The 15,426-nt window shown below is 40.6% G+C and overlaps 1 protein-coding gene across 1 annotated transcript in view; it reads right to left on the bottom strand.

The window, feature by feature from the left end:
• The window catches only part of TTC7A (tetratricopeptide repeat domain 7A), a gene marked incomplete at its 5' end in the record, with an annotated part of 97,369 nt that extends 87,201 nt beyond the window's left edge, over nucleotides 1-10,168 (bottom strand). The window contains 3 exons of the mRNA XM_010016856.1: nucleotides 86-246; nucleotides 6,830-6,902; nucleotides 10,080-10,168. Coding sequence (XP_010015158.1) covers nucleotides 86-246; nucleotides 6,830-6,902; nucleotides 10,080-10,168 — 323 coding nt within the window. The remainder of the gene's footprint in view (nucleotides 1-85; nucleotides 247-6,829; nucleotides 6,903-10,079) is intronic.
• Between the last annotated feature and the right edge of the window lie 5,258 nt (nucleotides 10,169-15,426).

Raw genomic sequence — 15,426 nt, 5'->3', positions numbered from 1 at the left:
GCACACCAGTAGCACACCTGATTTAACAGATCTAGTGAGCAGATCATTCCTGACTGGATATACCACATCATGCTGTAACTCTTACCTAAAGCTTTCTGGGTACTCAACAACAGCCATGTTGATAACATCCAGTGCATGCTGATAGTGCTTCTGAGCTGAAAAGAGGAGGGCCAGTAGATGAAGTGAATTCATGTCATCTTTGCACAGTTGTAGTGCTTCTCGAAGATGTTCTATAGCATCAGAAATCTGGGAAGAGATGGGGTAGAAACAAAAAGCAAACACATTTCTCCTTCAATCATATGTTATATCTCAAAGGTAAGAAAAAATACAGTCATTAGAAATTCTAAAGAAATCCTGCTTAGGCACCTATGAGTTCTACTATCTGAACAGTCTGCCAAAATTAACAGACTGTGCTGCTTGAAGAAAAACCACACATTCTAGAGAAAGGAGTTTGCAGCGTTACTATATCACTGCTTATAAACACGAGCAGCAGACCTGATCCAATCAACCCCCTCTTACTTTGACATGGTGCTTCTGTGCTGTGAACATCTCCACTACAGCAGCCCAATTCCCAACTCCATTTCTAGGATGAGTGGCTGCTCTTCATTTGAGGGAGAGCATTATACAGCTCTGCTGCATTTTGTCTCTTGTGATGGCTGTACAAGGCCTTTCACGACTTGGATCAAGAACACAAAAATTGGAATGTTCAAGGGTAAAAGAGTCAATATAAAAGAGTCAAATAAATAGAAGAGTCAAATGCTGTCAGAAAAAGAAATAGCAAGCAGCTACGTAAAAAGCAGTCCTGAGACTCAAAGCAGCAGCATGTCATTAGAATAAAGTCTCACTTGGCAGAAAACTTAATATCCATAATGAATGCAAGTATGCCACATGATTTTTGTGATCTAATACCCTGTTTTAGGCTATCTGTTCAGAAGTGAACTTCTTTAGTAGATTTTCTTTCCTTTGGCTACCAATAAGTTTTATATGGAGGATTTTTTATAAGATTCTCTAGTATCTGAAATTACTGTTACTTAGGTTATTCCAGATCTGTGTTTGGCCCTGGAAGTCTGCAGAAAGCAAGACAGAAAATGAATACATTTCTTTTCCTCATATATACTTCCCCTTCCCTTAAGGGATGGAGAATGTATTTCCTTCTTTCCTACTATGAGAACTTCCCACCTGGCAAAGCTCTGCAGACATTGGCATACCATCAGTATCAACTTCCCACCACCTCCACAGATCACTCAGAAAAACAGGTAGTACATAACTAAGGAAAGCGCAATGGCACTGCCCGCCGCTACAACAGAGCTTGCTGATTTTCTAGATGCCAGGTGTCCTTCAGGGAGCATGGTACATATTCTGTTCATGGGACAACTTAATCCTAATGTGCACGTGACATTTCTCTCTTACTTACACAAGCCAAATTACTTAACTACTCTATTACAGGTGACAACACGCAAGCCTGGAGATCAGTGCAACTGCTCCAAAGACATAACCCCAAACTGGCATTTCGCCCAAAGAGTCAAAACTGCTCAATGTCCTGGCTTACATTCAGGTTGGGATATATGACTGAGTGCTCAGCTTTAGTCAATTACTGCTTGTCAGTAGAGCTACTTGAACCACATGTGTTATAGCCCACTGCAAAGCTAAACACATTGGCTTAAATCACTAATGTTCCCTCAGCAGCTTCCTAGGACACATTTTCTTTCAATGTAAAAATGCTAACAATGAAACAAGGAAACAGGCCATGGAACAAGGAAAACAGGCATGAGACTGTGGTGGGCCCAGATCTCCCCATCCACAGAATTCTTCAGTAGGTATACCAGAGGTATATTAATTCGATTTGCTAAGACAAAGCTGCTATCAAGACTCTCCTCAGGACTAAAACACTTCCTATTTTTTCTATTCCTCCCTTTCAGACCTTCACAAATAGTCATAAAGAAATTCCAAGTCTGGGGAAAAGTAAGTTCATTAGAAGAAAAAGAAAACCTATAAACCAAACAACTGGAGGGAGCTTTGGGCAACCCATTCCAGCTGACTCTGCTTTGAGCAGGGATTGGACTGGGTGATCTCCAGAGGTCTCAGCCAAATTCAACTGTTCTGTGATTCTATTCAAAGACTTTGGAAGGTGATCCTAGTTCTCTAGTATGAATCAGACAAAGATTAATACTTACAACTAGTATCTTTACTGAGGGACTTTGTAAAGATACTTGACCTTACTTGCACATCCACGTACAAACTAAGTCACTGAGACTGCTTTATATGTGCAGTTGTCTGACGATCACACAACTGCAAGCTCATACCCCTGACAGAGGTCAGCTATCAAAGAAGCTCCCCAATTCTGTTGCAAGATACATGAAATAAAGCAGCACAAAAGTCAGTTGTGATCACCCCTGCAAATATGTGTCTGCTGAACAGGCAGTCACATACTATTGGATAGATGTAACTTAAATTAATTTCCCCCTGTTCTGCAGAATAGGGCTTGCAATGGTAACATCTAATTTCAGTGCTTCCCTCTACTACCATCACAGTCACAGGCAATGGCTGGTTTTGAAATTTAATCATTTGTCCCTGATACTTGATTGTTTAACTTGAGCCCAAAAAGATTCCTTAGTGCTGTAACACCATTAGTAGCCTACACAGTACTGCTGTTTAATACGAAGCAGCATAAAACACAGAGAAAAAATAACCTTTAATAACATGATGAGACTCTATTCTTTATGGGAGACATTATACAAAACAACAAACTGCAACAGACCAGATGCAACAAAATGCAAACTAAATTTCTAGAACAGTAAGAGCAAGATGTTTGGCAGAAGTCAACATAAACTTCATTTGAAGAGCAGCGATCATCTATCTATTGACAGATGCCATAGCCTCCTTATTTAAGTAACTCTGTAATATGAGAAAGATGGAAGCTGGCAGCCCAGATGGCAGCCTGAAACTTCAGGGCTGTGTCAGAGGTAGACTGCCAGTTTAAATTCCCAAGTGCTGTGCTCAGAAGTAATCTTATTTCAGCTGGTCTGCAAGTCCGAGTGGGGCCTGCAATTAGAAGATACTACCCTTCTCTGATTCATCTTTCTGTTAATAAATATACCACACGTTCTGCATGGCACACAGGTATATTCAGATCACACTGATTAGGAAGCAAAGATACTGCAGTAAGCCAGAAATAGCATCTTGCAGCATTACCAAAATATTGCCACACTATGGATTGCTTAGGCTGTCTCTTATATAACAGGATTTATATCAATAATGCTATATGCTTCCTTAAAAACAATGCTGGGATGTTACAACAGTAGGTATAAAAAGGAAAGTGTGAGTGTTAAAAATATTTCCCAACAGTAGAATGCACTTGCATATTTAGGATGGTAAATGAAACAGGATCTCATAAGTAGGGTTTTCAGGCCTTGTAATTTCACATCAGTTGAGGTATAGTTAATTAAACATTAAAACTATCCCCTCCATCTCTTTTTATAGCATGGAGATTACAGAAAAGAGAAAGTTTTATTGACTGGGAAGAGTTTCCACTGAAAACAGGCTTGCTACAATCCACCAGGACTTCAGGAAAGCAGAGGTGAGCATATCTGTGAGTTAAATTGTTACTTAATTCTTACCTCAAATTGGTTTTGATCATCAGAAAAATCTAGGCCAGGAACTAGACAGAAAAGCAATGTGTTGCTGTTCAGCAGAGGAGGCACTAGCTGGTCTGAGAGAAACACAGACCAGAACTACCCACGCCTAGCTGAAAGCAGCACCTCTTGACACCTGCTAAACCAGAGCTCCCCTCCTGGGGGAAAGACAAGACAGCAGATTCGCCCTCTTGAAACCAGAATAAAAGCTGTGGAGAAAACAGCTGAAATATTTTCTCTGGTATCTTAACCGATGTTTATCTTACTTTTACATCCAGACACTCTGGAAGGCGGTAAGTGTTTTTTGGATATTGCCACTTGAAACTTCAGGTCTGTTGGCAGCCCACAGATGAAATTGGTAAGTGAGACCTCTAATTCTCAGCTGCTGGCCCCTGGCTGTCTTTCCCTTCCTTTTTTCATGCAAAGAAAGGTCAAATCAAATCAAGTATTAAAATGGTACTAAACACACATATGTTGTTTTTATGTATCCAATACTGATTTACATGGCATTCGAGGTCAAAAACACCACCACCACCCAAAGCTAGAAGAGGAGCAGCATTTAAAATTAACAAGAGCGCTGACTCTCTAGTCATTTCCATAGAAACTGTCCTGCTAAAAAATAAGGCAAGGCATTAAAATCAGTGAGCTTTGAAATGTTCATTCTACCTTGTTTTTGCTGATCCAAATGGCGTTACCACAGAAACAGGGGAAGCAGCCGAACCAGCCGCCGGGAGCTGGGAGGTACAAGTCTCATTTGTTGCTGGGCATGGCTGGCTGCCAGCCAGGCGCTGCAGGTGGGAGAGAACCACTGCAGCAAACACTGACCCCAGCCTCATGGCACTACAGCTTTGGGGAAAACAGAGTGAGACCCTCCTTACACATAGGACATTCTACCTGCATTTTGCTTAAAATCCACCCTGACGTGCTGTGGGGCTGGCCTAGACCCCCTGAGTCACTGCAGTTCTGCCTGTGGCTCCAGTGGTCACTAAGACACAGAGCCACACACACAGACACAAGCACGAAGCACATCATCATCATCATCTTTCATTCTGGTTGCTGGTGGTTTTCAGTTGCCAACTCTGTGAAAACCTTTTATAACCATTTATTCTCTTGTCACGTCCTCATTGCACGTCAGAGGGAAGCTTATGCTTTTCCATTTCCACTTTCCTTTGCCCTGTGCTGACAGACACAAGTGCTATTGGAAATATTCTAGAGTCTTCCAAGGAAGATGAATTGCTCCAACTATGCTTGGCACTCTACTGATCAGCTGCCTCTCTTGCTTTGTTCCATGAAAATGCTGTTATCTAAGCAAGCTGATACCTAGATTTTTCAATGCTGGGTAAGGTTACTTCATTTATTGACCTTGACCATGGAAACAAAAAGGCTTGTTTGTTGAGATTAACATTCAGGTATTATATTATAATCTTCATTTGTTGGTACTGTAGTACCGCCTGATGCAAGCCCTAGCTGACATTCAATAGTTAATGCAATCTATCAAAAAAAGGTATCATTTATCTTTCAATTAATCAGAAGGAATATATTAGATACTTTAAATAATTAAGGAAATTAAAAATGCATTACCAAACGTTTATCATTAAGTAAACTGGCAAAAGGAGAGCAGGATATTTTACAGCAGTCTAAAAATAAAGATGTCTCAGGTATCTCCTCTCTCTCCAATTATGCGTTAAAGATTTATATCTCACTAGATGGAGAAGAGCGGGAGCAGCATCGCAGGGGTCAGGCTGACACTACATAACACACTTAGATCTATCGTAGCAGAGGCAACTGACAGAACATCAAGGATGAAAATACATAGGTGAGGTAGACAAAAAGAGAAAGTGAACTTGAGGACAAGAGACTGAATGGAAAGAACAGGAGGGAAGGGAAATGATGAAATGAGACATATGAAACAACACTGTAAAGACAGGCTTCAATTGGAGAAAAAGAAAGGGTAATGAGTTAAAATGTAGTGGACTGGTAAGAGCAAAAACAACAAAGAACCAATGACCACAAAAATCCTGACTTTATTTTTAAGGATAGCAGCTGAAAAGCTGTAATGCTTTTACTCATGGCAAGAAGCACAAGAGGCAACAGATCAGACAACCTCCCTAAGAGACAAAAGCTGTGAGAGAAAGAAGGGTAGCTGGATATTTTTTAATGAATGACCCTGAGAGCAAACTGCATCATAAAGCAGCTGGTAGGCAGATGAGAAAATTAAATAAGCTATTTTAATAATCCTTTCCTATTGCAGGCTTCCTCACAACACCCTGCTCTCATTATGAAAGGGTTACAAAAGTGACATTATCAAGAGTGTGCTCTCTTGGAACAGTGAGTTTAACCTAATGAACACACAGCCCCCTAATTAGCTCAGGAAAGTAAGAAGTATCCAACTGTTTGACTCTGTACTGTGGATTAAGGAGAGGAAACTGCAGCAAGCAGAAAGCCTGCCAAAGAAGGAAACTGTGATGATGAAATTTCAAATCTAGCTAGAGAAGCATTTAAAAAATAGGGGCTGTTCCAATAAAGACTTTGGCTTTTAAACAGAAGGGACAGAGAAATAGAACGCATCCCAATTATATAAAAAGAAGGGATAGAAAAGTAAAGCCTAGCCCAAATGTTTTTCTTGAAAGGCAGTGCAGTGTATTTTCTGATCAGCTTAATTTTTATGAGTTAACACCTGCAGCAGCATTCAAATGCCAACTAATCCCACTCACTGCAGAGCTCCAGCACCCGGCAAAGCCTAACATCAAACGTGCCCAAGTATGGAATAAACCAATCCCCAGCACAGAGAGCATGCGATCTGTGTGATACAGAACCGGGCAGTAACGGGAGAGCCTCTGGAGCAGCCTGCAGCAGGACACAGCATGATTTCTAGGGAACAGGAATAAACACACCTCGCTCGCCCCGCACAAAGTTGCTCTAAGTGGGAACAGCGCTGCTCAGGAGTCAAGAGCTGAACGAGTGCCCTAGGGAAGGTCATTCCATGTGCTATAGGATTACTATTTTTAAAATAATAATAAAAATCAACAAGAATAATAATAGTAAAAATTAATAACAATAATTAAAAATATCTTACATGGACATAGTCTGATTGCTTGTTATGAAGGAAGGAAGGGACTCTGTTTAGCAAGTCTGTGTCTTGTTCAACTGGACCGCCCCCTTTGCCCACCCTCTCATGACTCAGTGGTCGCACATACCTGTCTGACAAGACCCAGCTGCAGTGACAGGTAGAGGATGATTTGGTGATCTTCCGGGGCCAACTCACGTGCTCTTTAAGGACGACCACGCAATATAAAAAGAAAAGTGACTGTTAGATTGTAGTCTGCAGAACTCCTTCGCCATGAGTCACACACAAGCACAGAACAAACCCCAGTTCTTTCATACAGAAAACGAGTCCAGTTACAGGGGAGCCACAAAAACTAGACAAAAAGCAGATCAATGCTGGCCTGACTAAGCCAGGCTCAAAGGAACAAATATGAGAAACACAACTGCCAGGATGTAATACAACTTACATGCTCCTTCATTAAATGCCACTTAAAGTTTTGGAACTTGGGTAACCGATATGGATAAAGTAGCTCTTACCTCGTAACAAACAGATTAAAGCATTATTTTAAGTAATTTAGGTGAGGGAGATGTCCAACTTGTTTCTTTATTTGCCTTCACGGACAATAGGAGAAGGTTAGGTTAACACTGAAAAAGTAATACTTGTTTCTTCTATTAGTGTGACTATAAGCATGCAGAGGACTAAAGATCAGGAGCCCACGACGTGAGCTGGTGCTCAAGCACACAAAACGTGCAAATTCTAGTCTACTTGTTGACAGTAGGCTCTTCATTTGGGAGGAGGAATAGGATATGATGGCAGGAGCTGAGACTGGACCAAAACCAAGGCCCTTACTTCCCAAGCTTGGACCTGTTAGATATTACCTTCTAGTCCACAGCAGGCAACAGTGCAAACTGCAGGGATGCCCTGGCTAGCAAAGGCTGCACTATCTCCAGAACCAGATGTGGAGGCCCTTGACAAAGGCTTGTGCAAGGCAGGGAACAGGGATGGACAACCACAACAGAACTGTCCCTCTCCAACTATACTAAGCATGAAACTGCAGCCTGAGCTTTCTGGTTTGTGAGGAAGCCCTTAAGCAAGGCAACATGAAAATACATGTTTTGGAGACATTAACCTAGGAGCAACACAAGGCACTGGCTCGTGCCACACTGGTAGCCCAGCCCAGGGACCAGTGGATTATTCCCCTTGCTGAACTAGAGAGTTCACTCTGAGCTCTGCAGCAGAGGGAAGTCATTTCACATGGGAGAGAGACAGGGAAGAGGAAGGTCCTGTGTAGTCAACTGACATTCCTGGACTCTTTCTGGGCTTTGTTCCAGAACACCAGGGAAGCCTGCACCTGCATTGCCCTGCCCAGAGCGAGCACGATTAACATCCTTAAGAGGGAGAGACAACAGGCTGACAAAGCTATTCCTTTGCTAATAATAAACAAACAAGTAAACAAACAGAAATCAAACCACACACCATTTTAATGGCAGCCACCTCTCAAATGCCGTCTTGGTCTGTGAGCAAGAAGCTGTTGGCAGTTGACTTTTATAACTAATGGCTCTAGAATGAATTAATTTAATATGGACTGAATATGTCCTTTGACTCTGCAAGTGAAGGTAGCACTTAGATTCTGAAATGATGCCAAAGATGTCAAGATGCAATTAGTACAGGCAAGTAACTAATTTCTCCGTCCACTTGGGAAGAACAGAAACAGCAAAAACCCCAACAACAAAACAAAAAAACCCCAAAACAAAAAAACAGAACCCAAACCAACCAAACAAAAAATACCAAAAAAAACCCCAAACATACCACAAAAACATGAAAACCAACCAACCAAGCCAAAACCCCAAACCAAACAAGTCTCCACAAGGTAGAACCCAGCTCTGCCCTAAGCTGTTAGAGCAGGGTGAACCATCACTTCTGCAACCAGCTCCTATGAAACCTCCAGCAGCCTCCCCAATAATAGGTAACAGGGGTAAAGTTCACATGGGTGTATGGGACAAAAAAAGTGGTGTATGGAAACAAAGTGTGATTACTTTACTGCTTGGTTTCCTCAAAAGGTATTGGAAAAATATTTGATTGAATCTTCCAGCTGAAAAGGCCACTTACAAAGATGGCTACAGCCAAACCACAGCCTGAGAGATCACGCGTGTACTTTAAGAACAGGTGAAAACCAAGTAAAAATAAAAGAAGAAAGAAACTGAACTCAGGCATTTAAGATGACACTGGTAACCTGGGCAGTAGCAGAAGTATTAAGTTTTAGTCCAGAAACTAGTGTGACTTAAAGCACACTCCTCATCTAAAAAGTGACTGAATAAATGGCTTGTCAAAATTTATCTTTCAGATCTCCATCGAGTACATATCCATATCCAGAACTACATCTGTAGTTTCAGCTTATTACATGCTCTTGCAACCACTGCAAAACAAACATGCTGGACTACTCCTTGCTCAGCATCAGATAAACAGCTAAGATTCAATAACATGTTTGACCTGCTGCATCTGTACTTTGAGATGCCAGAGATCCCAAGTTTTCTTCACTTTTGTAATGTATTTATGACCACATCAAACGCAGAATTAGACACCTCAGCCCAAAACATATATGATATAAGCTCCCACTGAGTTGCTGCCTGAAGTATGTAGGCATCTACATTTACAATGTTAACTGGCCAAATACCACCTCGTGTGTTTTAGGTGGTGTAACTTACTCGTAACAGGATCAGGAAGCTCACACCTCACCTCTCTCCCACAACAGAGCTGGCAAAAAAGGTTTTTAACCCAAGCAGTTTTACTTGAGGAAACCGTAGTTGCAGAGTTTAATTCACAGATACTTTCAGGCCAAAGCCATTGGATCAGAAACCCCCACAAAATAGTGATGAAGAACAGGGGAGTAGCGACTGCTTTGTACGACTAGTTCTGAAGTCCCCTTTTAATACTCATGTAAACACTCATTAGGACAGCAATGATCCGCTCCCTGGTAAGAGCACTGATGCCAGGTCACCCCATAGCAGCCTACAGTGGTGAAGGTACTTCCACCATGAGGTAGACAGGAGTTTAAGCCAGCTTCACACAGGAACGGAGGCAAAACTAGCTTTCCAATGTGCCTGCTGGCACCATGTGAGGAAGCTGCATGTCCTAGCACTGTGTACCGCACTGTAGCTAATGCGGGGCTAAGGTTATTTCTGTTTAGTGGCAGAACAGGTACTCTTACCTTGGATATTCAACAAAATATTGCATTTAGCTATCACAGAAATGGGTTTGACAGACTGTTGCTGAAATCTACTGACCCGTTTCTAAACTTTCAGGCAAGGAAGCCTTACACAGAAGAAAATGAAAACCAGCAATTATCCTGAATTCATCCAAAAGGAATGCACAATGCAAGTATCTGCAAGATTCCTACTCACCTCTCTAAAGTCTGAAGTGCTTTCTTGTTTAATTCATCCTGAGTGCCCTTCAGAGTAGCTGTAGGAGAAGATACAATGCCATTTGAGAGTTGAATTCAGTGTTTCAGATTGAATAAATAGTTATACATGCACAGAGCATACTGGGAGCATAAAAACTGTGGAAATCTGGTGGTTTGAGTGTTCATGGCTGGAAAACATGCCATTTTGTTTTTAAAGCAGCACAAAACCAGTATTTTAACCTGAATTCTCAATTTCATCTATATTAAAGACTCTTCAACTCCCTTGTCTGAAACGCCAAAGCATTTTTTATTTACATATGCCAGTGAAAGGGTCTGAGAGGAGAAGGGGCCATAGACTAACTAGATACACTACGAGCAAAACAAGCCCTCTGCCAGGTTGGTGTATATGCTTAAAAGCAGTAACTAGCAGCATATTCTGACTCAGATACAGCCCGTCCCCACCACCATCTTCACGTAGGAGGGTGTTGCAGGTTGAACAGGGAATACCAAGAACCAAACTGACAGCTTTGTGACAAAACCACTGACAACACACCACCTCCCTTGATACCACAACAGTCTTTTGGGTACACTTCAGGTGTAGCATTAGCCCCTAATGCCCTCCTTGGAGCCTCTAATTGCTTGACTAAAGGATCCTGCCCACTAGGCTCCCTTCTCAATGTATGAATTAATTACTAGCCAAAATCATAAAAGGAGAAGAATCAAGTTCTTGCTATGCAGCATGTCATCAGATACCATCATGAAGAGCAAGGGGAAGAAGGAAGAGCTTAGAGAAGCATGACTTTCTCAGATCTGAAATATCTGGAAAGCTAGCAGTATTTTCTAGAAGTACATTGGCTGTCTTGTTCTGGTTCTTAGTTTTCAGAATTTGCATAGCTGGTGTTTCTTGTTCTGCCTATCCTGAATTTGAAAGCTACAAATCGACAGCACAAAGAACTGACGAGCAGTCAACCTATCAGCTAACATTCACCTATGAATATATTTGACTTCATATATCAAATCAGTATAAGCTCCAAAACAGAAAGTGAGTAGAATATAATTAAGCAACAAACCCAGATAAAATTCAAGTAGTCTTAAATGTTTAGAGGAGAGAGTTGTGCTCTACAAGATGTACAAAGATAATCAGTTTCTTTGGATTCTGCAACACGCTAGTGAGTGAAACTTTGGAATTAATTTGTTTTGCCAAAGTAGCTATAGCTATCAGACCTTTTTTTATTCCTACATCTTCCAACAGTTCTTGAAAACATAAGGTTCATTTGGGGGAAACAGCAATCTTCAGGGTTTCCCACATCATAAAGATCAAAAATTGCTTATGCCACAAAATATACTCTACTTAGTAAAAACTGAACAAAAATTTTGCAGTTTGAAGAATAAATTTGAACCTATGGAAAATGCAAAATGCAGCATTTATTAGAAGCAGCTGGAAATACAGCACTCTCAATAACCTTAAAATGAGTGTTCGGGTCCACTGCCAAATACTGTAAAAAGATAACAGAGGAGGAAAATTCAGAAAAAAATTAAAATTATCAAGCCTGATATAAACATAGAAATGCTTGAGGAGACATTGGGAAGGATTTCATTGTAGCTATAAACATTCATCCAGAAAAATATGTCAGATTCTGTTTCTCATGGAAACTACAAGACTCCTTATATAAGTTACAGAGTAGTTCTGGAGATGCCTTACAATGAGGAAGACTGAAAGGCATTTTATTGTGTCATCCCCCCCAGATAAACATCACATGGAAATGCTAGAAAGTTACAGCTTTTAGGTTCCACCTGGTAGGATGTTTGACTGATGTTCAGCTTGTAGTCAGAAAGAGCACAGAATATGTTATGGAAATGCAGTGATTACAGCTAGTCAGCTTTGCCTCTGCACTACTGGGAAACAGCATGCGAGTCCCACCTCCCACAATGTGAACTGCATCTTCAGCTACAAAAGTTGGAAATCTGGTTGTTCATCTCTAGATTTGTGTATGACTTGAACAAACACACTGAAATCCGTGTTTCACAAAACTGAGGACTGATGCTGTAAGTTAACCATGCTATTCAAAGGGCCTTTGGAGCTAAAGGAGCTAAATTAGAAAAAGGGAGGGATGCATACGCAGAAGCTTGGCCAGTGGGTTGAGGGAGGTGATTCTCCACCTCTACTCCGCTCTCATGAGACCCCACCTGCAGTTCTGCATCCAGCTCTGGGGGCAACAACGCAAAAGGGACTTGGACCTGTCAGAGGCCTGGAGCACCTCTCCTAAGGAGATAGGCTGAGGAAGTTGAGCTTGTTCAGCCTGGAGAACAGAAGGGTCTGGGAAGACCTTATAGAAGCCTTTCAATAATCAAAGGGGACTTATAAGAAAGATGGAGAGAAGGATTTTTTACCAGGACCTGTAGTGATAGGACAAGGGGTAATGGTTTTAAACTAAAAGAGGGAAGATTTAGATTAGATATAAGGAAGAAATTATTTACTGAGGGTGGCAAGATAATGAAACTGGTTGCCCAGAGATACTGGCAAAAATGCCCTACCCCCGGAATTGTTCAAAAAAGTCATCACTGCAATCTAATTGTATTGCTGAAAAGCTCTCACTACGGACAGAGGAAAGTTTGCACTAAGGAGACAGAATCAGGTGGGTCTGGCTAAACTTCTGTAAGTTGTGTTCCATTTTCTGAGGTTGACAGCACGAATGAATCCTTCAGCCTTCACCCAACTTCACCCACCACGAGCATGGCTGCTGCAGTTCTACCAAACAAGTTCTCAAACACAGTATGACTTAGCACTTGGATTAAAATAACCTGCAAAGCAGTCTGACCACAGTGAGGCAGAAAGCACAGGGGAGTTTAAGTTTCTGAAACTTTAGCAGTTATTCCTGTAAGACACTGCTTTTGCAAATGCCACCTCAGGAGCCCATGATTTATTTTCTAAAGCACTCCAGGCTTTTAAAGGAGCTTAAGCCTTACCAAAAATCAACAGGATCTTCCACAACATTTTGGTACCTAAATACAAAATCCCTAAAGTCATGTTTGAAAACGGAGGAGGGCAAGTTCTGTGTTAATAAGCAGATGTAGCACAGGAAGTGTGAATGCATGGAGTGAAACACTTAATGCTGAGGATCCCTACATCAACCCTACAAACATGGAGACAGGGGTCTACTTCTAGTCTTGTCCCAAGGACTGAACACTCATTTGCAGCTGCAACATAATCAGTTCTATTTATGTAGTGCATTAGTTTTAGGGGAAAGAATTCAGTTTGTGTTGTGCAAACTGTTCCATTATGAGACTCACAACATAAATGGGGATGATGGAGAGACAGGCTTCAAAAATACGTTTCTGATCCAAACAAAAACACCAATGGGTATTCACCCTTTTGCATATACCAGTGGGTTTCAAATAAACATCCGTTTGTGCTAAGACACCTAACATGGCAAGGTGCAGTTTTAGCACCCAGAATTGTAATTAAAGATTGCATGTGTTGACTGTTATCTCCAGAAGCAAAAATGATGCATTTGTTCGCTAATAAGCGATATCTAATGCTTTTTTAATCAGTGCTGTCACTATACTGAGTATTTATAAAATCCATGAAGACCAATAAAAAGTTTCTAATTCAGTCCCCAATTTGTGGCCTTCTATTAAATATAAGTATTATACCAAAATTCTAAATGAAGATACAGCACACTCTCTCATCTCTGAAAGAGTGAGGGCCTGTTAAATCTACAAGTATTTCACAAGATGTGAGTTGGTGATGTTAAATAAGAAGTGCACTTGTATTTCACAATGCATTCTCAATTCCTCTTTAGCCTTTGTTAAATTCATCCCACCTTCCCCGTCTTCAATGGATTTTTCACCAGACCTAAGGAAGGCAAAATTGACGATACAGCTTATGTCAAAACTGGAACTACAAGAGGAAGAGAAAGATCTGCTGTTGACATTGACCCATTTCGGACAGGTCTGTAGAAAAGTTGGATAGCAACAGATGGACATTCTGTATGAACAAGAGATTTGCACTTCTAAGAGTGAGGCAAAAGTGGCAATGACTTCCTCTGAGGACATACCTTTCTGATAGTTCAATGAGACTTAATTCAAGAAACATGTAATGAGACATTAAGAACAAGGAAGCCACGCATACTGTTACCTAGCATAAGTTTGAAGAAGTCTTATTTCATCCAGGAGTAAATGTAATCATTGTGAAGTGACTCTTCATCAAAGGCTCCCGCAAGTTCTTTGAATTGTCATTCAGTAGAGTTCTCTCTTCTGATTCCAATTTTTAGCAAGTGCTTATTGCAGATCACAAAGGAAAGGCTTTAATACAGCTCCTCAGTGCCTTTGTCACACAGGAAGAGAAATATTTACTAAAAGGATGTACTAAATAAGAAAGCTTAACCTTGGATGGAAGGCATCTTGATATATTGCTGTAAGCTTTGTAAGGCAATTGGTCAAGTGTCTGAAACACTTAGCTGCCATTGAAAATGCTGACTCACTGACAGTCAACTCAAGTGGAAAGTTATGGAAATCATATATATATACAGATATGCAACTGTGTGTCTGCATATGTTACTATGAACTGGTATAAACACAACGATATACAAGATTGACAGTATGAGGCAGGATTACATAGGAGAGTTGCTATCTTCCTTTCAGCATGTTCTACTCTTTCTTTGTCACTGTGATAAGCTATTTTTTAAGGATGCTAATGAAAAATGTCTCATTAGTGCAAATTTGACATTTTCTAGTAAAATTCTATCCCATATTCATGATCATCATAATTATGCTTTTGAAGAACTTAATCCATTTTATTAAAATATAACCTGAAACATGGAAATACACTCTTCAAATTTCCCTCAAATAACTGAGTGACTGGCCCTACTGACTTAAAGGTTAGAGATATGAGGAGAAGACAGATGTTCCACTGTTTCACAAAATGAATCAGATGCTAATCTGGAAAAAAGATCCAAGCTAGTTGCTGTGAAGACTGCTTCTTTTACACTAAAAAGGACACTTATTACAACATCTGAACTAATTTTGTGAAAACTCAAAGATTTCTCTTCCAGAAGACGAGAGTTTCTAACTCATATTTTGCTGCACCAAAGTATTTTTAGAGCCAGAGTACAGTACATGCCTCTACAACTCCATTCTTTAAAAACCACTTTCTTTCCATACAGATGATAAACAAATAGATCATAGTGGGCTAACAGAGAAAATTTCTATCTCTGAAAATAGTCTCTGGGACCTTGTATAGCTTTAGGGATGGTTTAAACAAAATCTAGGCAAAATGCCCTAAAAAGCCAGGCTGTTAAGCAGAACTCAATGCTGAATGAACTTTTTTATATATATATATTTTTTTT

The sequence above is a fragment of the Nestor notabilis genome, unplaced genomic scaffold (genome assembly GCF_000696875.1).
Source record: "Nestor notabilis isolate BGI_N333 unplaced genomic scaffold, ASM69687v1 scaffold12846, whole genome shotgun sequence".
Classification (NCBI taxonomy): domain Eukaryota; kingdom Metazoa; phylum Chordata; class Aves; order Psittaciformes; family Psittacidae; genus Nestor; species Nestor notabilis.
Note: the sequence above shows the minus strand (reverse complement) of the source record. Positions and strands in the feature narration are given on the sequence as shown.